This window comes from Battus philenor, unplaced genomic scaffold (genome assembly GCF_028537555.1).
Source record: "Battus philenor isolate CCGP_79_NKW_IND1 unplaced genomic scaffold, ilBatPhil1.0.hap1 SCAF_27, whole genome shotgun sequence".
Classification (NCBI taxonomy): Eukaryota; Metazoa; Arthropoda; class Insecta; order Lepidoptera; family Papilionidae; genus Battus; species Battus philenor.
The window spans coordinates 499,419-522,648 of NW_027181690.1; the positions used below are offsets into that span (position 1 = coordinate 499,419).

Sequence of the window (23,230 nt, forward strand, 5' to 3'; positions counted from 1 at the left end):
ACAAAATTTAAATAACTAAGAAAGGGACTAACATATAGCTACTTCCGCTATGCAGCAGTAGTCGTGCAATGAAGTGCACCGCCCGCCAGCGCGCTGATAAATGCGCGTGCGGCAAACAATGCGAAACACAACTACCACCGTTAATTCACTCAATACATGTTTCCACACTACCACTCAAGTAGTTGAGTGGTAGTGACTAGTGCTGCATAGCGGAAGTAGCTATATATAAGTCCCTTTCTTAGTTAGGATGGACTTCCGCAAGGTAACGCCTGAATCTATTAGATATTTAAAATGTTAGTAATTACCAATACACAGTTGTATTCTTTATTACATATATAAAAAATAAATAACATACAACTGTGCAAGTGGTTTATGAAAAAAAAAATTCTGTAGGTGTGGTCGTAGTACTGTAGCTTCTTGTTCTTCGGTAGCTTCTTGTTCGTCGGTTGCTTCTTGATCTTCAGTTGCTTCTTGATCTTCAGTTGCTTCTTGATGTGTTGACTGCACCTCCGCTAGCCCTTATAATGAGCGCGGTGATAATAGCGCGATGCAGATTTTCGTTGCGTCTACTGGTGGCGCCATCTGTCATTTATCTGTTTCACTGCCGCCGCCGCCGCGATGCGATTGACGGTCACGTGGGTAAGAGCTTGGTTTCTATGAAATTCTCTATTCGAAATTTGAATATTTGAAAAAGGAGTTAATATATACGTACTTGAGAGCATATCCGTGGTGGCAGGAGCAAATGAAAGATCCTGGCACGTTGCGGCAGGTCTGCGAGCACACGTCCAGAGCGCACTCATCTATGTCCGCGCAACCAGTCGGCGGTACCCTGCGATACCCCTGGCCACACTCGCAGCGCGGCCCGCGTGGGGTAGGCTTGCATACCTGCGCACAGTACTGCGCAGCACATCCTAGCGCTGCATATGCGATAATGCATTATAGCAGGGATTAATAACATATAATTTTAAAATTAAATTTATTTTCAACGATTTTCGAAAGCTGCATACGTGCATGTAACCTATAAATTCCAGCTTATATTAATAAGATTGAATCGAAAGAACATTGCCAGACTTCTCATTAACCCTTAATAGCCTAGAGTTTCATTTTTGATACCAATCCTTTAAACCGAATGTTCACGTTACTATTAGTTTTTTTATAGGTTTACTGTACGAATTTTAATGTTGTATATGTTCATCTAGAACCTCAAGCAAACACAGTAATATTTAAAAAAAAATCTCTTTCGTAAATCAGGCTATTAAGGGTTTAAAATTTCAAATAATTCCGTTTACATATATATATATATATATATATATATATCATAGCAGCCTAGCATACCTTTGTCTAAAATTCTTTGGCCCCCTATATGTAACAAATATATTTTTAACATCAAAGCGAAAAGGTTAAACTCGTGTCAAGTCAACTTTCGAATTGCCGCCCTTAAAAATCAAATGGCCAACTGTAGGGCGTGGGATTCACTGTTGGGAAATATTGATAGTAATTACTTATGTATATAATTAGAAGAACACGTATATATTATATTTTAAATAAATATATTTTAATTAAAACATAATGCTATCCTTCGATATAAAGTCATAAGTTTCGTAAAGATCTTTTTCCTGAACAACTTTTAGTTTCAAAGTCCTAATTGAATTTTGGTCGCAGAAAATATAACCTTATATTAAAAGGAGGGGTAATAGTTTTCTACGTGCGTGTATAAGTAACATGTGTTTTGCTTGTATGTGTGACATACATGTGCTAGTGTGAGTGCGTACACCTACCGCACTGGCCATTCTCGTCTGTGCCGTCGAAGCAGTTGGGCGTGCCGTCGCATACTTCGTTCCACTCCACGCACTGTCCATTATCGCAGAGATAACCATTCCGACACTGTGCGGCCGGGTACTTCATACCAGATTGTGGTACGCTAGCATTCACTATCAATAATTAAATATTAATACAGTGGTCACATAATACAATACACAGGGTGAGTCGTTATTGATGTAAAAGGTTTAAGTAGACCGGTAAGCGAAGAGTAGGATGCCACATAAGGTGAAGACGACCTTGTTTAAGGTCACCAGAAGATGATGATGATGGATTCAGGCTTCTTTCAAAAGGTATTATTGTAAATATTAGAGGGACCGGAAAGTAATGTCGTTTCTGTTGACATATTTTACACAAAAACCGATTGATTTTTTACCGCACCGGCATTGATTTGTATACTAGATGGCAAAAGGTTGTTGATAACGAAGGTGAATATATTGTTGATTAGAAATAAAAACTTGTTATAAATGTAGTCGTGTGAATTTAACTTAATACGTTCACTGCGGCTTGAGGCCGATTCAGCCTCATGGTAGACTTTGCACTGGTGCGGCGCGTAAAACTCGTGTTTTCTCTCTAGTGCGGCGGCTGTTTACACTCAACCGTATGAGGTATGACAAAGACAAATATAGCTTTCTTTATGTCTGCGAAGCATTGACTCAATATTGTAAAAAAAATATTGATGAACATGAGGCAGAAAAGGCCTCAACTGCACTACTAGGAAGTTCAGCTTGAGGCTGATTCGACCTCAGCCGCACCAGCTGAAAGTTCTTCAAAATTGGGCCCGCAGTGAACGTGTTAATTAAAAAGCATCCAGGTCTATGGAAGAAGGTTGAAAGAGCTAAAAGTTAAGTTTGAATTGCAAGGTCACCTTTGCGACAGGCTTCAGGGGTCTCATCGGAACCGTCCCGGCAGTCGTTCTTGCCGTCGCATAGCTGCTTCTTTGTGACGCAGGACATCTCCTGCCTACACTCGAACAGCCCGTGAGGTGCACACCTGAAGTCGCAGCCAGCCTCGTCCGTGCCTCCAGGGCACTCTATCTTAGCATTGCATCTATATAACGAGAGAAAATTCTAGAACATTCTCCATAGTTATTTAATGGAATCAGGCGTTATTTTGCGAAAGTCCATCCTATGTAAGAAAAGGACCAATATTTAACCACTACCGCACATGCAGTGGTAGTCGTGCAACAATGGCTAAATATTGGTCCTTTTCTTATTCTCCATAGTGTTTTTTTATTTATTCATTTAACATGAATTATATACATATTTATGATCGCATAAACATGGACCAAGTTTGACAGGATACTGAATCAAGTCGCAAAGCTTGTATCAGTATAGTATATTATTTAAATATAACGATATCATAGTAACAAGGCACTAGTATGTATTATTACAAGGAGATTCTGCTAAATACACCTATCCCCCGATTTACACGGTACTTGTTTTACACGTTTTCGCTTTTACACGGTTTTCCCTAATAAGTTTTTTTTGTTTTTATCGGAATCTACTAAATGCTACTGTGATTGAACACGTGTGCTGTGTACACATTTCACGGGGAATCTTGAACTTATGTGCTGACATGAAATAAAAGTTTTATCTACGGAAAATAGTATTTGAATGAAAGTTTCAGTTTCAGAAAGATTTAATTTTCCATATTGGTAAATTACAAGTGAGTGCATAATTTAGATAATTATAAATTAACGGCTGTGATTAAAGTAAAATTTAGAGGGAATTAATGCAGGAAATTTTGGATGGAAATCATAGCTGGGAAATGTATTATATTAAATATTTAAACTTGTCAATGCATTTTATGTTTATTTCTGTGTACACCTAAAAATATTGAAAAAAAATCACAACTGTTAAATAGCAAAATTACGCATTTTCTGCTAGCTTTTCGATTTGCACGGTTTTGACTTGAAAATTTTAAATTTTCGATTTACACGTTTTTCTCAGGAACGTATCTACCGTGTAAATCGGGGTATAGGTGTACTTCATTATCAAAACGTTCCAATAATTTGTTGAATAATTTTCTACCATATTTCGGAATGAAACACAGATGCACTTGCAGTGTAATTTTGTTAAATATTTTTTTTAATATATGGCTTCTGTTATTGGGGACGCCACGTTCCCGTTTTATATTTTTGAGACGCGGATATACTTTACAATGATATTTTTTACAAATTTTCCCCTTTTCACCCTCTCTCTCTCATCCATCACAATTTCCTCTTTTCTTCCTCGTTTTTTCTTCATATTTTCTATCATTATCACAGCATTCATTAATATTACATTCACGCATCTCGTCCCATCCTTCGCCACTTTTCTTGAAATATTATTAATTTATTTTTCCAAGTGTCTATGCTTATTTTTATTTCCTTAAATTTTTCTATTTCGTCGTGTTATACGATACTATTATAAGTTTCTCATTTTCTATTCAACAATTTTTTTCTCAATATTTTAAATTACTCAATATATTACAATGTCTTTTTCATCATTGATCCCCTTGCAACACAACCACAAGAAAGTTGAGCAGTTCTCTTCTTGTTCCAAAGGAGAAGCAATGCTGCCGCAATTTTTTGGTGTAAATAAAATTGTTCGTAATAGATTCACAGTCTTTTTTTGGAGTTTTATTAAGAATATAAAAGTGTATTAATGTTTTTTAGAAATAAAATTATAAGCCACCGCTGTTAGAAATCATTAAAATTAAATGATAAAGATTATTGATGAAGGATAATCATTATTAAAACATCTTAAAAAAAGTAACGGTGGAGAAATTCCTTATAGTTGAGGGCGTTAGGATCGCAGGGAGAACGTTCAACGAGTGCTGAAATTCGTGCACTTTGCAACAGACATCAATTCGTATTCCGTCATGGTCGGAAATATAAAAAAGTTCACGTACTGAAATAATTCTATTACATAAAATTCTCAACGAATTTTTTTAAATGTGGAACCTTAAAAATTAGTAACTTTGTTTTTTTTTTTTAATGAAAGTAACCAACAACGTTCAGCTAATTATCAATTACGTAGGCCACATAGCACGCAGAACAGATGGTCTGGTCCTTTAGGTTCTAAAGTGGAAAACACCGTCAAGCACGGCGTAGAGCGACCCTCCACAGGATTAACAGACATTGTTAGGGTTGTTGGAAGACACTTTTCTAGTCGCTCGTATTGGAAATCTCTGATGAAATGATAATGAAGATGAAGATGATCTAAAGGATCTGAGTAAGTAATCTTCAGGATTTATAGCCTATTCTGATGTCATGTCATGTATTATTTTACGGAATCAGGCGTTACCTTGCGGAAGTAACCAGGGTATATGTTAATCGGTGTAACATAACTCCTGAAGATGCTCCGTGGAGGGGTGAAACACGTGTTGAGTGATTTGGCGGTGGCAATTGTGTGATCCGCATTGTTTGCCGCATACGCATTTACTAGCGGGCTGGCGCGCGGTGCACTTTGTTGCACGACTACTACTGCATTGGCGAATGTAGCTATATATTGGTCTTTTCTTTTCTTACTTAGGATGGACTTCCGCAAAATAACGTCTGAATCCATTAGATAGTAATGTATTTCTCATTGGCAGGTCTGGACGCGATGCCGGACTATCCTGCCTTCCGCACAGGAAGTGGCTAAATATTGGTCCTTTTTTACTTATGTCATGTATTCTCATGTTCTTCAGACATACTTTAACGACATATACAATCTTATACTAAAATTCTCATTCAGACTGATTTATATCCTTACCTTGCTGTAAGTGGTAAGCAAATGGTTTCGTTACGTTCACAAGCGTATTCCCAGGATTGACACTGCCGTTTTTCGTCCTGTGATAAAACAAATTGTTTATAATAAATTTCTTATATATTTTTTAATCTGACTTACACTGTGGCTCAACAGGCGGGTTTCAAATGACAGCGCTAAACCTTTGCTAAGGTAGCGCCATCATTATGTTCCCTGTGAAGCCTTGGAACAGGTAGCTAAATACTACACTATCACCGGACTGGAATTTTGTAGTTTTAAACAAATACTCGTGAATAAAAACATTCATCAGATGTTACGATTGATTTAGATAGAAAGAAAAATGATTTTAATTATTGGCTTAACTTAAAATGAATCTCTCTCTTTCCTGAACACTCGGTACAAGGCACATGACTTGCCCAAAGATCGCCACGATGAATGGTCTTGCACTGCCTGCGTCCAGCGATTTCCTGAGAGCTTCACTATATCGTTGGTCCACCTAGTACCTACCTCAGGGGACCGCCGTTGCTTGCACTAGCGATGTACTCCGATTACTGCCACTACAGATAAGCAATTCTTCGAGCAACGTTGGCGATCTTGGTTTAATTGCCTCAATAAATCTAAATACGCGTTTAGAACTCACAATTTCTTCGAAACCATCGGTAAGATCACATCCATCCTCGTCAGAGTGGTCGAAACAATCGATCTGGGCGTTGCAACGCTTGCTCAAGTCCACACACTCGCCATTCCGGCACTGGAACTGTCCGGCGCTGCACGTCTTGTTCTCTGCAAACATCTTATTGTTACAGTGTAGAAATAAAGACCATCCCATTTTAGTTTCTAATGTCTAAGGCTATAAATGTCATCACAAATGGTATACTATCAAAGAAAAGACCTTTAGACATTAGACCTTATTAGTCTTAACTTTTTTTTTAACCGAACTCTTACTGCTGCCCAAATAGCTTTTACAAATTCTGTGGGTTTAAAGTGGCAGATTCAACATGCGTCTTTTTTTTTGGTTTCGATGGAGGAAATCTTCCGGTGTTCAAGATGCCCCGCTTCTGGGGAGAGGACAGAGGTATGTGGGATTTTTACCCACTAAAAGGTGGTCGCCTTCTGCGCTATACGGGGGACCGCGGTATCTCCTGGTCAGGGATCACCACGCGTTCTTCCCTCGCGCCGTGCTCTTTTTTCGATAGCCCGTTCCGGGGTATGCGTGTATACTCTACCCCTAAAACCCTCGTGGTGCTATCACGATGGTTCGAGACCACGTCGAACTATCGTTCGCCTCAGAGTCGCCGAAACTAGTGGGAGTTTAGGGCCCCCACCCTAAACTCCGAAGGCCCCGTTTATGGTAGGGGAGAACCATGCAACATGCGTCTAGCCTAACTCCTCTTCTTAATTTTATAATGAATTCAGCCCGTTGACAAATGCGTATGCGACAAACAATGCGAATTACACAACTGCCACCGTTAAATAGTTCAACACGTGTTTTCCACCCCCCTCCCCACGGGGCATTTTCAGGAGTTGAGTTGAGATCAGCAAGAAAGTGGAAGAAGAAAGTGTTGTCCGGTTTTTTCCAGTTCTGAGGTTCTTCAAAAAAGTGGTCAGACCATTACTCGGATCAAGAGCAAGGACTAAAATTAAAATGAAAAAATAATATTTACACTCACATTGCATCGTCCCTGCTCAGACAAAGTAGTGGGAAAGGGTATAAAAAAGGTACCCACGAGGGGATCTCGGCTTTGACTGTCACTCGTCCATAACACATGGATAATATTCCGACACAAGGGTGCCGTAGGATCGAACCTCGGCTTAGCTGGTTACAAATGCCTGGCTAATATCACCACTACACACTAAGTTGTGGATGAAACTTCACCACACTATACTATGATGGGGGGTTATTTCGTGGTATAAGGTTCAATTGTAAAATTTCTAAGGTTTTCGTTGCGAACTTAGTCAACGACAAAGTCACTATGGACTTCGCATAGCTTTTGATGAAAAAGAACCATTTCTTGCTACTGTTTACAAACTTGATTGTACTAATTTCAGTGATGAACCTGTACCTTTTATCGTTGTTTCTGCCCATAGACTCCCATTACATGGCACATGCTATAAAGATGTCTATGGTGGGGATATAATATAATTGCCACGCTTTGTAGGCGGAATATCAATCACAGTTTGGTATTATGGTATGTGGAAGACGCTGCTGCCTATCCTCTCAAATGTATAAGAATGCATCGAGAGAATCGAACCCGCGATCCACGATCTCAAGTCTCAATCCTTACCACTGAGCTACCACTGATTAATTTTAATATGAATAAATAGATATATTTACCACAGTCAACTTCATCAGAGCCGTCCACGCAGTCTTCGCTTCCATCACATCGCCAGTTCACGGGTATACAAGAACCAGATGTACACCTGAGTGGTGATAATACCAAAAAATTTATAAGTTACCATCACATAGGCTAGTTACTCGTTCATTGCAGTTTAAAAGTTTAATTGGTTCCGATGGATTCCATATAAATTCCTACCATATTCGCTTTGGATGTCTTGACACTTTGTACTAAATATGAAATAAGTATATTGTTACATATAAAAGTTTCTGTGCTTCTTAACCTTTAATAGCATAAAGTTTCAATTTTGATACCAATCTTTTAAACCGAATGTTCACATTACTATTAGTTTTTTATAGGTTGGCTGTACGTATTTTACTGTTGTATAATATTCTTTCCAACGAAATTTAAAAAAAAAACTATTTTTCTGTTTATCTAGACCCTCAAGCAAAAACAGTAATATTAAAAAAAAACACTTTCGTAAATCAGGCTATTAAGGGTTAAAATATCTACCTACAAGCCAATATTTAGTTCTTTACTTTTCTATGCTAACAAAACAAGAAACATAAATACAATAAAAGTTTCAATTCTTTTATTGTATTCTTTTTCGTTACTTCGCTTTCAATTTTAAAAAAGGAATAACTGTCAAACCAAGAGATATTAAGTACCCGGCGATAAATATTGCACATCGACTTTTGGAAAGACACATTCCGCTAATTTCGGCTTCGTAGAGCGTTATCTCTGTCGCACGTAATACAAATAGTCCGGTATCTATAAGGAGCTGTTACAACATGTATCATTTGCTTCTTTTGATAATTATTTTTATTCTTTGTATAAAATACAGCAATTTTTCTATAAGTGGTGGCTTTATTTTTATATCATATTATTTTTGGTGTATAATGGTGTTTATTATGTACAGTTGTAATATTCCTATATCATTAAATACGTAAACATAATGTGAACATGTTTTTTTATTCATTTTACCTCAACCTAAAGCCATCACCTATATAAAAATTAGTGTATTTACACCTACACGGATATAGTCCATCTTCGTGAAAACGTTTTCGTTGTAACTGAAAACTTTTAAACTCTGCTTCCATGAGCTTCGATGAAGCTACACAAAATCTAAATCTGCTAGAAGCATAACTTCTAATCACATCAAATGCATCTTTGTAATTTTCCGATGATCAAAAAATTTTAAATCTACCTCCATTTTTCTTGTTTGTGTATCGAAGCAATACACTGCCGTAGACGGCCACAGATGATGTGACATGACAGTGTCTTGTTTCTTCCTAGTGCGGGATACAATTTAAGGAGGAAAAACTCTTTGAAGCCGTCTCCATAACATGAAATATGATCACTATTTATACTTGCTATTCTGTTGTAAAATATTAAATAATACTTACATAAATTCGGTGACATAGCATGACAGGGTATCACAGGATTCCGGGTCTTCATCAGAGCCATCTGGACACTCAACGTGACCGTCACACACAAGTGAGTGTTCGATACAGATATTATCCTTCGTACATCTGAACTCTGTCGGACTGCAGGTTGGACTGGCTGTTAAGTATTAAGTTTAAAGTTTAAGTATATAAGTTACTGATTGTATTTTGACAGGACCTAGGACGTCCACTGTATAAGTGGACGTCTATTAATAACGGGATGTCCAACAGTGGACTGAAAGTCAATAATCAACTTAGATGGAGATATATATTAAAAAAAAAATTTAACATTTTTGTTAATAGAAACAAGTCTCCGGAATTCTACAATTTAAAAGTACATAAAAGATACGTTCTTATTATGGTATCGATTGGGCATAAAATTCGGTATGAAGAGTATGGTGTCGCGAAAACTTTAAAAGAAATATAAGCTATGGAAAAAGGGCAGCTCTAGCTGGTGTAGCACCCGTGTGCAATGAAACCCTTGCGCCACCTAGGCCTGATCCCCTCCCCCCCCCCGCCGCTAACTATTAACTTTGCCGTCACTTCTAATCTTTAAACACGTGAAATAAGGTTTATTTCTAGTTGAAACAAAATGTTCCAAAAAGAAGCTGCCCATAGGGCGCTCGCGTTTGATCATTGCCGGCAGCGCTGGCTGGTAGCTTCTGTCATGTCATTGTTGTACAATAATGGTCTAAGACAATGCTCTTAGCTGTCTCAGGGAGTGCTGCAGCGCCCCCTGAGATGGCGGCGCCCGTGTGCATTGCACACCCTGCTGTTGGTTCCTAAGGATGCTCCGTGGAGGGGAGAAACACGTGTAGAGTAGATTAACGGTGGTAGTTGTGTTTCGCATTGTTTACCGCACGCGCATTTACCAGCGGGCTGGCGGGCGGTGCACTTCATTGCACGACTACTGCTACATAGCGGAAGTAGCTATATATTAGTCCCTTTCTTAGTCAGTGTTAACCCTTTCGTAACCAACGCCACATATAGCCAGCATCCATTTGCTGTTCCTTATATTGCATTGTTATTGAATTGATTCCTCTGAGGATACAATCAAGTCATTGAATGCGCCTTTACTCAAAAACAATTCTTCAAAAGTATAACATTTATTTGGAAACTAAAATATAAAATATGAAAAAGTATCATCGCAATAATAATCTATTAAGGTTGACCGAAAGGCATTTTACTTTCAATTTATAAATAAATAGGAATAAATCGAAGTAAAATGTGCGTTTTTTGCAGTGCAAACGGCAAAAGACGGGAATCTAAATATGAACGTAAAAATTGTAATGTGGTCTCATGTAGATATCTGTTTTAAGATTTATCACAGCCAAATAAATTACTAAGAATCACCCTAATTTCAATTTTTAATTAATATACCAGTAAAATCTTTAAATATGTAACACAAATGAGAAAATTCGAACATTAATTCCACCATGCAATGTGCACACTTCGCACACGCCTTGTTTAGTTACGTCACTTCGGCATAACGTATTGCAATAAGGAAAAGGTAAAACTTACATGTAGTCGTTGAAGAATTAGTTTTACATAATGCGTACTTGTTGATGCATTTTCCATTGCATAGATACTCCGTGACCGGGCACGCTGTTGTGGGTGTTTCCATTTTTTTCTTTTTATCTGTAACAAAGCATTCGAAACTTTATTTTATTTAACACGTTCACTGCGGCTCGAGGTCGATTCAGCCTCATGGTAGACTTTGCACTGGTGCGGCGCGTAAAACTCGTGTTTTCTCACTAGTGCGGCGGCTGTTTACACTCAACCGTATGAGGTATGACAAAGACAAATGTAGCTTTCTTTATGCCTGCGAAGCATTGACTCAATATTGTAAAAAAATATTGATGAACATGAGGCAGAAAAGGCCTCAACGGCACTACTAGGAAGTTCAGCTTGAGGCTGATTCGACCTCAGCCGCACCAGCTGAAAGTTCTTCAAAATTGGGCCCGCAGTGAACGTGTTAATAATCAGTGAGCAGAGCACATCTTGCAAGAATGACTGTTAGTGTCGAAAGTTACAGGAGCTTTTGGTTGATCGAAATGTGTAGAATTTGGTTTGTTGGCAAATGTACACGGTTGTTATTACAAACACTAACTCTGATTATCTATCATCTTCATCATCTTGACTATATCAGTTCACCTAGTGGGGTAGTCTAGACCCCGTTTGTCTAATGACTACAAGCTAGACGCAGCTTGGATAGGCCCACCACTAGATGGACTGACGACATAGTAAAATAAGAAAAGGACCGATATATAGCTACTTCCGGACATGCAGTAGTAGTCGTGCAATAAAATGCACCGCAATTTAAAAGAAAGTTATTCCCCTAGAAAACGATCCAAAATCCATTTCCATTAAATCTCTGTATATATTTATAATTTGCAATTGTATATGAACTTACTAATATCAGCACAGCCCTCCTCATCTTCTCCCAGGACACAATCTTCTTTACCATCGCATCTCCGACTTGCGGGGAAGCATTCGTTTGTTCTGTGGCAGTAAAATTCATTTTCCTTGCAGCTAACGATCTTCGTACAGTTGCCTGCTCTCAGCACCAGGCCGGGAGGGCAAAAGCATTTGTATCCCATGGTGAAGTTACTAGGAGACTGGTGAGGAGTTGGATGTGGCCGTTGCACGCATACAGCGGAACATGGACTATTGACGCACGGATGTTTCACTAGTGGGCCATCCGCGATCGGAGCTGGTAGTGTTGAAAGTATATGCAGCTGAGTGTTGTTTGGGAAGATAGCTGAAAATTTAATATTTGACGTTAAATATATATATAATTGGTTCACGAGTAATTATTTTCGTAATTTTACTAAAAGAAATCAAGGAATCGATGATCAAAATCTATATTAGACATATTTCTGGAATTACATCCTCATTATTGTAAACTAGAGAAAATTCCCTGGATGCGGACAAAGATAATATGGTTATCCTGGTGATCTTCAGAGAAAGTCGCAGTGGGTGTCATATGACATGATGATGACATATACTTGTCCACACTACTGATCATCATTTCAGCAGTTGATCGTCCATAGCTGACATAGATCGACCGTAACAAGGTCGTCTCTTCACCTTTGAGAAGCTAATTATTCTATGAAGTTCTCCTAAGAGAGATATCAAAGAGAAATTGCCAAAAAAGTTATAACATAAACATGCATTTTTGTTTGTAAAAGACTTTTTAATTAATAAACAAGTGATAAATCGCGAGTAAGAAAAGGACCAATAGTTAGCCTCTTCCGCACATGCAGTGGTAGTCGTGCAACAAAGTGGACCGCCCGCCAAATTACTCAACACTTGTTTCACCTCTCCACGGGGCATCTTCAAGAGTTATGTTACACCTATTAGTGCAAAAAACACAGAGTCCACCACACCACAGTACCACTGCATGTGCGGAAGTGGCTAAATATTGGTCCTTTTCTTACTTAGGATGGACTTGCGCAAGGTAACGCCTGATTTCATTAAATATGATAATTTTCAATGATGAAATCCGTTGAAGAATCAAGATCACTGAGGTAGATCGATGAATTGCTCGTTTGAAATGGCAGTGGACGGTGCCGAAAGGTTCTCGAGTGAAAACAACCAGCCGGTAGACGCTGCATGGGTAGGTTCGCCACTAAGTGAAACGACGACATGGTAAAAGTCGCGGGAGTCGCTGGACACGGATTGCGCAGAAACGGTCGTCGTGACGATCTATGGTGAAGCTTAGAAAAAATTTCAATTTTATCTCCCACATATACATAAGTAAGAAAAAGACCAATATTTATCCACTTCCGCACATGTAGTGGTAGTCGTGTAACAAAGTGCACCGCCCGCCCGCTGATAAATGCGTATGCGGCAAACAATGCTAATTACACAACTGCCACCGTCAAATCACTCAACACGTGTTTCACCCCTCCACGGGGCATCTTTAGGAGTTATGTTACACCGACTAGTGCCAAACACAGAGGCACATTAAACACATATACATACTTATACTCGTATATATATATACGAATATATATGCGTATATAATAATATGCGTATATATACAAACGTTGTTTTGCAAAAAAAATTAAAGTTTTTAATTAACAGATGTAAGATAAAGGTTGATCGTAGAGGGGTGAAAATTTAGATTTGTATGTATTTTTGTATGCTGTATCATAATATAATTAAAACCAAAAAAATTGTCTACAAAATTAAAAATAAAATTTATGGGTGGACCGGACCACCCTTATCACTTAGGAGTATGGAAAATCAATAGTAGCCGATTCTCAGACATACTGAATACGCATGAAAAATTTGGTAAAAATCGGTCAAGCCGTTTCAGAGGAGTTCAAGTTCGAACACCGTGACACGAGAATTTTATATATTAGATATATTTATTATTACAATAAAGTAATCAGTATATATGAATATATTACAAAGTTCGATGCGACGTATCTTGTGCGTGATCTCATGTATGTCAGACCAATATAACTTGGAGGTCCGTCTGTCTGTCCAGAACACGAAGTTGTCGGTGACTGCCAGGCTGGCTATTGTTGTGGACAACTCCCGGAAGTTCTCCCGTCCGGTACCTGCAACAGGTAGTTCAGTTAAAACAACATTTTAGCAAACGGTGTTGGTATATGCAAGATATATTTATTTTCTATTTTAAAAAATCAGCTATCTATAAAATGGTCATCCATCTTTAAGGTCGCAAAAAATCGTTGGATGCGAGCAACGCAAGGTGCTCGTAGCTGTGAAATGATTTATTTATATATTTAACATAGATATGTATGGGTAACATTACACATCGTCAGCGGCGTATAACAGGGGAATCCCACGCCAGACCGCTCTGTATCAACGTCTGCCAAGAGATGGCGCTGTGCAATACTTCTCGCCTTGTGATTGGCTGACGGTTTTTATTGGTTGAATATTGTTTTTTATATTTTCAACCTTTAATACATGATTTTTATGCTTTAATATATGTGTAATGGAAAATAGTAAAATTTAATTTTATTCATTTTTACCGCACCACACCAGTGTTTCACGGCACACCGGTTGCAGAGCACTGATATAAAGCGTTGTATATGCTACATATACAAATAAATGTTTCTTTTTCTATATTTCACAGACATTAGCGTCTATGCCTTTTATAAGTCATATTTATTTCTAAAAATTTTTTGATCGCAATTCTCTATGGTGGTATTTACAAAGTTTCTAGAACTATTTCCCAATTTAAATTATAAGTTTTTTAATCATTGATATCTTGTTGTTTTCACAATGAACAATTCAATGAGCGTATAGGTTATAAATAGAACAAACCATTACCTTCTGGATGGATGAAATCTATGATACCATGTCCTTCATCAGAAATAAATACGATGTCCATATCCTGAGCATAACGCAACCTGACGTAAGGACCTGAAATATTAATAAACAATTAATACTTCATTACGTACTTAATTTGGTTAAAAACAAATGTTTCAACAAAGTATATATAAGAACTTTATAGTTTGTTCCGGCGTCGACAGATGGCGCTAGTTGTTTACAAAGAACGAACTAATTAATAACTCAATATTTATATATAAATATACATGTATAGTAATTAATAGACGTTACAAGCTACATTTTATAAACTAAAGCACAATGTATGTGAAAAAATTATTTTTTTGGAACTCCTATTACACGCATACGGAGTTGTGAAGATACTAAGTACACTGGCTAACGCCATCTAGTACCTTTTAGGAGACAATATGATAAAACGGTTTTAATGAAGTAAATCTTTAAAAACGAACTACACAATTTGAATAGGATGCCAGAATGACATTTAAAATGGCGGGAAATGTTTTTTTTTAATTTGACTCGTTTAATGGTGTCAAAGTCAACTTGATTAACAGTGCAACTGAACAAATATAACTGCAACATTTGAAATTAAACTTTTGATTTTTTTTTTTGATTATCTATTAATTGTATCGTCTATTGTTTTTAGCATCATTGTAATATACAGTACTCGGCGATAATAATTGCACATCGACCTTTGGAAAGAGTCATTCAGCTAATTTTGGCTTCGTAGAGCACTATCTCTGTCCCACACTACCTATGTGACGTTTTGTCAGTCGTTGTATTTCGTGCGACAGAGATAACGCTATACGAAGCCGAAATTAGCCGCAATTGTCTCTTTCCAAAGGTCGATGTGCTATGTTTATCGTCGGGTGCTGTAACATATTTTAGTTGTAGGCCATTTTATTCCTGCGTTATTTCAAATTATTATAATTTAAACTGTTTAAATAGAGCCAAAATAATAATTAAAAATAACCTTAAAAATATAGAATTAAGAATCACTCACCCATTAAATTATTAAGTATCATATGTTTCCTATCCTCTCCGTCCAAGCCTATACTGTCGACATGAATCTCGTTGTTCTGTTCGCTTTCAACAATGGCGACCAACATTCTCCTGTGAAAAAAATATATTCAATATTATCTACTTGTCATTTTAAGCTTTTTACATTTCTTTACTTCTTTTAGACTTTCACATATAAACAACAATATTGAAATTAGCTGGTTGTATACTGAGAATGTAATCTGATCACAATAAATATCTAATGTAACCTGAGCTGTGCGTGACCAAGCTTAGTTATTCATCATCATTACCATCATCTATCTAATCATCATCACTAACCAATAGATGCCCACTGCATTGTATAGTCCAAAGATCGCTATGCTATACCCTGCACTGCCCGCATTCGGTTTTATTCGTTTCATTTCGGTCCACCTAGCATATGCCACGTCTACTGGATCCAGGTCGCTACTGGAGATCCTTTCAGCCCCAATCACAGGCAGTTGCACGATTAATATGCCTCACCTACTGCCACTTTATCTCTTGTATACTATTAAACCCTTTTGAATATTTAATGGAAACAGGCGTTATTTTACGGAAGACCATCCTAAGTAAGAAAAGGACCAATATATAGCTACTTCCGCACATGCAGTGGTAGTCGTGCAAAAAAGTGCCAGCTCGCTTATAAATGCGCGTGCGGCAAACAATGCGAATTACACAACTACCACCGTTAAATCACTCAACACGTGTTTCACCCCTCCACGGGGCATCTTCAGGAGTTGTTACACCGATTAGTGCCAAACACAGAGTGGTACGGTGTATCTAGTACCGGCTACTATCGGAAGTGGCTAAATATTGGTCCTTTTCTTACTTTTAAATTATTAATTCAAACTCGATTTACCCATAATCCGACATAACACAAAGACTGATTGGTATCTCCTCGTCACGGAAACTGTAGAGTAACGCCCTCTGCTTGGTCCTTAAAGACACCACTTCTATGATGCGACGGCCCGAGTCCAATATATAAAGACAGTCTGTTACGTAATCTGGAAACAATGATAACATTAAGAATTATGTAGTCAAATTCATCATCGTTATTATTTTAGCGATAGGATGTCACATAGGCCTCAGTTTGCAGACCATACCGCGTAGCATGGTCGCTGAGAGTTTAAAGTTCTGAAGCAAAGGCCACGGAAAGAGCACACGACGTTCAGTAACAAGGTGGACAGAAGACCTTATTAAAGAGTTCAGAAGACACAGGAACCAGGGAAGTCCAGGATCCAGCGTTTTCCAATGTAAAACCCACTCCCCACAGGGGGGCAATTTGATTGTTAGAAAAGGCAATTTGGCAAGTGAACTCTACAAAAGTTTGACCTTTTGGCTTTAATACAGAAATGATTTGTGGCGAAAAGCCACATATTCAAGTACATATTGTTTAATATTTATAACAACAACATTTAGTTATGTCAAGAATCGGGTGTGACAATTGTCATTTTACAATGACAGATGCTCATGCAACAATGTTGAATGTATAAAACTGTAAAACAAACAAGAAATAGGTACCAATTGTACACAGTAAGAAATTTAAATTATTTCACCAAGAGTGACGCTTACAAATGTTGAACCCGACGTGATCTGAACACACAACCTTCTGATCCGGAGTCAGACGCGTTACTGTTGCGCCACGGAGATATTAATATTTATTGCGGCAACATTAATTCCTTTTCTAATTAAGTGGATGTTTTTTGTCAGATATAATGACCTATTTTTTTTTCGTTTGTCACGCCCGATTCCTACCTTAACTAAATGTTGCCATTATAAATATTAACCCTTAACTTGGCAATTTTTTTAATTTTACATTAATATTCATAACACTTGACTTTTAAGACCCAAGGATGCCAACAGGAAAAAACTGAAGAAGCGTTCGAAAATTAAGAAATTAGCTAAACATTTACATACGAATGATTAATTTGCGTTCAAAATTGATGCCACTATTTTTTTAAATTCTGATGTATCTCTACAGATACATTATCGAGAAAAGGGTTAAATAATATATTGAGCGAGTGGCTATTCGCAACAGATGTATGTTACATGGGGGGGGGGGGTAGGAATAGGATTATATTTAAATTATTATGGAATTGTATTTATTAATACTATGTCTCTGATAGATTCACTCGTTACCTTGCGGAAGTCTATCCTATCTAAGAAAGGGACTACTATATAGCTACTTCCACTATGCAGCAGTAGTCGAACCAGCACTCAGTGTTTGGCACTGGTATAACATCTCCTGAGGATGCTCCGTGGAGGGGTGAAACACGTGTAGAGTGAATCAACAGTGGTAGTTGTGTTTCGCATTGTTTGCCGCACGTGCATTTATCAGCGGGCTGGCGGGCGGTGCACCTAATTGCACGACTACTGCTGCATAGCCGAAGTAGCTATATATTTGTCCCTTTGTCACCATCATGTTAGCCGAGAGACGCCTAGGTAACAACCTCGTTTAAAGATCATTTTCGGACTTTCAAATAATTCGGTTGGAGTGGCGATATCAATAATTCCAATCGTAATCTAATAAATCATATTTATTTATCTTTATATTCATTTATTCATATGTATGTACATATCAATGGATTTAAGATTTTCAAGCATTACAACTCACCGTAATCCATATCAACAACATTTTCTAATCCATGGTAGAGGAATGTGTGTGTTATTCCCAGAGTGAAGTCGTTCATACTGATGTAATTGATATTTTTACGCTGACCGTCGTATATGTACAAAATATCTATAAACAAAAAACAAATTACAATAATTAAAAACATATACAATACACGGCGATAAATATTGCACATCGACTTTTAGAAAGAGACAATCGGCTAATTTCTGCTTCGTAGAGCGTTATCTCTGTCGCACGACTGACAAAACGTCACATAGGTAGTGTGGGACTTGAAATAAGGTTCATTTTAAGTAGAACAAAATGGTCGAAAAAGCCTCTCGCGTTTCACACCGCCGCACTACCGACGCTACGCTGTCTGGCCGCTTTTTAACTTTAAACAAGGGGAATTAAGGTTTATTTCGAGTGGAAACAATATATTCGAAAATAAATACACTTAAAAAACTTTTAAGTTAAACGGTTTTTTGATACCCATATTGTGGTGGTTGTGAAAAAATATGTACCTAGTCCGCCATATTGAAACGGCGTCCATCTTGAATTTTAAATTTTGACATAATCATCGTGTTTTACTAGTGTAGCCCTTTCATTTGATACCCATATTGAGGGGGTTAAGGAAAAATATGTAATCCGCCATTTTGTATCGGCGGCCATCTTAGATTTATAATGTTATTGATTTTATTATATTGTATTGTCATCTAAATTAAATATGTGTACCAAATTTCAGATCAATCTGACAATGGGAAGGTGCTTAAATTTCAATTTCTAATTTTGACCCAAATAAATAAATTCCGTACGGGTCGAACTAAATAAAACCGTTTAAAAAAGCCGCCCATAGGGCGCTCGTTTGACAACTGCCGCCACCGCGCTGGTTGGCCGCTTCTGTCATATCCTTGTTGTACCATGATGGTCCAAGACGATGCTCTTAGCTGTCTCAGGGAGCGCCGCGGCGCCCCTAGAGACGGCGGCGCCGGCGTGCATCGTGTACAAATAAATGTAAAATAGTAGTGAGAAGTTAATTTTAAATCACAGATTATATTACATAATATATTCTTTAAAAAAAAAAGCAATCGACTCGAAACATACTGCGTAACAAATTATTGAATATTTAATTAAAAACATACCTCTGACATTGTCGTGTGCCATGGCCTGGACTCTGCCGATATCGAAGTGCGTGGCGTGACTCTCAGGGTTACCGAGGTTGTGAAGTTGGACGCGAGTGAATGAAGAACCGCCTCCGACAATTAAATACTCTGGCCTGTAGTTATCCCCATCTAGAATAGTGTTGTGTATTTTAATACACAATTAAATGATAAACTCATCATAGCTTCATGTATTCATTATCATAGCTTTAGGTATTTATCGCCATAGCTATAGATATTCATCATCATAGATTGAGGTATTCATCATCATAGCTTTAAGTATTTATCATCAGAGCTTGAGGTATTCATCAACATACCATTAGGTAATTATAATCATAGCTTGACGTGTTCATCATCATACCTTTAGGTATTTATCATCATAGCTTTAGTTATTCACCCTCATAGCTTTAGGTATTTATCGCCCTAGCTTTAGATATTCATCATCATCATTGAGGTATTCATCATCATATCTTAAGGTCGTACCTTTAGATATTTATCATCAGAGCTTTAGGTATTTATCATCATAGATTGGGGTATTCAGCATCATAGCCTAGGTAATGTTATGCGGCAATATCAAATAACACGTTAATATAGTGGATAATATAAGCTCTGCAACTATTTTTATATTTCGCCGACCAAGACCAGATTGTTGTCTGTTGTCTTTTGTGAATTTCTATATAGATTTATTTTATTATTTTCATAATTGTTGTTAAGTTCAACCAAAGATACTAGCCAGGCTAACTCTTATTTAATTATTTTTTAACTTACGAGCACAAGTAGTTCCAGCAATCAGATCCATGCCGTCAGGACACGCACAGACATGTGTCGTGTTGGATGTGATGAGACACAAGTGCGTGCATTTTGCGTGATCGCACGGGCTATTTGTCCGGTTCACCATCACCGGGTGGTATATGTGCATATCTGTCACAATTAATACAATAGAATTTAATATCAATCAAATATCTACACCTAAAGTATAAAACTGTCCGCTCAGATTTGGAGAGCGAGATGGGGAGAAAGATAGAGGGAGCAGGTATCGCCTTCTTGAAGGGCGACAATCTGCTTCATACATTCCTTGACTATAGTAAAAAGTGGTGCAGAACACAATAAATAGGAATAAGACTCATCCCTTGATACTAAGGGTCGATAAGACTCGCAGGAAATCATATAAAAAGCAATACAGGTAAAACGAAAATTAAAAAAGCGGTTTTTATCTCTTATTGTAAAACTAGAAATATGTAATGTAAAATTGTGATCAGAAAATGTAGATGAAGGAAGAAAGACGATGTATGGAAGAAAATTTGCAAATGAGGAGAGATGGAACATGCAAAGAACGAAAGGAGGGCCTCTGTGTTTGGCACTAATCGGTGTAACATAACTCCTGAAGATGCCCCGTGTAGGGGTGAAACACGTGTTGAGTAATTTGGCGGTGGCGGTTGTGTGATTCGCATTGTTTGCCGCATGCGCATTTATCAGCGGATTGACGGGCGGTGCACTTTGTTGCACGACTACGACTGCATGTGCGGAAGTGGCTAAATATTGGTCCCTTACTTACTTAATAACAAGTAAAACTCTGAAAAACTGATTTACTCGAATTGTAAGGTCAGGAGGCAGGGGAAGCGGTTCTCATAAACGGAGGCTATATAAAAAGTAGAGAACTAAGTGAAGGACTTCGAACAACAGTCAAAATACATGAATATAACGTATGCGCCGCGAGGCCGTGGTAACTTCTCGCTATAATATCCACGCTGGTGTATAAAATTCCCATGTAAATGTAACAAATTAAAGCATTCCATATGGAACAATCATGAGGTATACTTCACACGAGTCTTTACTTTCAGTTAAGATAGAGAATATCTTTATCTCCAGAGGTTTTTTACTCTAAGGGACAATTTACTTAATCACCATCGTCACTTAATTGCATGACTACTGCTGCATAGCGAAAGTAGCTATATATTAGCCCCTTTCTTAGTTAAAACAACGTCATCACCATCAAGTCAGCCGAGAGAGACCCAGGTAACAGCGTGGTTTAAAGATCAAACAATGATGAATGACGTGAAATTGACCAGCTCTTGGTCACCACTTGGGAAGCTTTCGGTCCCAACACCATCTGCTACTATACAGACGAATAATTCTTCGAGCTTCGAGGATCTCCTCATTTTTAATTGCTCTCAGGGTAACCTAGATCCTTCTTTCAAGACCCATTACCAGGATTACATCACCACGCCCACCGAATAAAATGACAATCGCCCTTATCATTTTATCTTGTTTTTAAATATTTGCAATCTACGAGTTCCAATACACCTATTTTAAATAATTTTCTGGGTAAAAATGGCCGATATTGGCAAAGTTACTTCTTTTCCCTAAATAAACAAGATAAAGACTTTACTTTCAGTTAAGATAGAGAATCTCTTTTTCTCCAGAGGTTTTCTACTCTAAGAGATAATTTTACTTAATCATCATCGTGACCATGCTACCCAATAGACACCCACTGCATGACCTGAAAGGTATTCACAATGATCGGTCTTACTCTTCCTGCATCCAGCGATACTTTGACTTTTAGGTCTCCATGGCCACTACACTTACACGACCGATGTGTCTTGCCTACTGCCACTTTAGACGTGAAAATCCAACTACGACGTTGACTTGAGTTCTTGCGTAGTTTAAGTATTTTTGGATTTAATACTTAATCAATACTGTGCCGTCCGGCGAAACCACAGTGGTGTCGAGTGCAAAATAGTATAAATAGTATCGCTGAGTTCTGTTGCTGTTGAGTTCTGTTGGTGTTTTGTTTAGGTAACAATAAGTTACAAACGTCAAGTTTTTTTTTGTTTTTATAAGTGCTTGTGCCCTTTCATGGCAGACGAAATATACGACACGATTATTTATGAATGCGCGGACGTCTTGTCTGATATTTCGGACGATTTAGCCGATTCGGAAGAAGACATTGGAGATGAAGAAAATGAAAGTGGAGCAGATTCGGCGGAAGATAGTGAAATATTTACGCAATTGCGAATTTGACGTTGCATCTTGGAGACTGTTTTGCTACATACCATACGAAAGACAAATACTGAATACCAAAGAGAATGGAAATAAACACTTATATAAAACAAACAAATCTTGTATTTATTTACGTATGTATATCTTCGAAATTTCATGAAAGTAAGTAGAGAGTAATTTTATAATTTATAATTTAATATAATATAATTTTATAATTTCCCGATAATTTCAAAAACGGCCGGCGACAAGCCAAGTAATCCGAATTAGCGCTGCCGGCGCCAAGCGAATAAATTTTTACGAAACGGACGGCAAAGTGTTAATAACTTCAATTATACGAAATATTTAGCTCACCGAACACTGGAACATCAAGTGACAAAATCACATTCCTCTTCTCTGTGCTGCTGTGCAGTTTGTCTGTGCTCTGCACCGTGTTAGTGGTCCAGTCGCTCCAGAAGACTGTGTTCTCGAACACTGCTATGGAGTACGGGTGATGGAAGGGCTCTTCGAATAACGACTGAAATGAAGATGTAAATTTTCGTCATCATATCATCGAAATAGCGCAGACTTCCCCAAGGTTCGACTCGATGTCCGGTCTTCTTACTTTCAACGGAACAAAGTGGTCGATACTCCCCTCCCTTTCGTCTCGCCGTTTGCATACCTAAGGCGCGGTACAGCGATTACGGTAGCACTGTTATTATAAAGTAAAGCTCTCCTTCTCTTCTCATATCTCACACAAATGATGAAAGGATTGTTTGGGTCATAATTCAGT

The 23,230-nt window shown here is 37.9% G+C and overlaps 1 protein-coding gene across 1 annotated transcript in view; it reads right to left on the reverse strand.

Annotated features, from left to right (window-relative positions):
- yl (Putative vitellogenin receptor yl) overlaps window positions 1–23,230 on the reverse strand; it is a 47,861-nt gene that overhangs the window by 9,366 nt on the left and 15,265 nt on the right. Inside the window, exons 12-28 of the mRNA XM_068769123.1 lie at window positions 22,813–22,975; window positions 20,230–20,382; window positions 19,444–19,593; window positions 18,308–18,433; window positions 16,553–16,697; window positions 15,659–15,768; window positions 14,641–14,733; window positions 13,752–13,904; window positions 11,747–12,094; window positions 10,855–10,971; window positions 9,295–9,451; window positions 7,888–7,973; window positions 6,193–6,335; window positions 5,559–5,635; window positions 2,687–2,868; window positions 1,779–1,931; window positions 713–917 (exon numbers count right to left, since the gene is read on the reverse strand). Coding sequence (XP_068625224.1) covers window positions 713–917; window positions 1,779–1,931; window positions 2,687–2,868; window positions 5,559–5,635; window positions 6,193–6,335; window positions 7,888–7,973; window positions 9,295–9,451; window positions 10,855–10,971; window positions 11,747–12,094; window positions 13,752–13,904; window positions 14,641–14,733; window positions 15,659–15,768; window positions 16,553–16,697; window positions 18,308–18,433; window positions 19,444–19,593; window positions 20,230–20,382; window positions 22,813–22,975 — 2,561 coding nt within the window. The remainder of the gene's footprint in view (window positions 1–712; window positions 918–1,778; window positions 1,932–2,686; window positions 2,869–5,558; window positions 5,636–6,192; window positions 6,336–7,887; window positions 7,974–9,294; window positions 9,452–10,854; window positions 10,972–11,746; window positions 12,095–13,751; window positions 13,905–14,640; window positions 14,734–15,658; window positions 15,769–16,552; window positions 16,698–18,307; window positions 18,434–19,443; window positions 19,594–20,229; window positions 20,383–22,812; window positions 22,976–23,230) is intronic.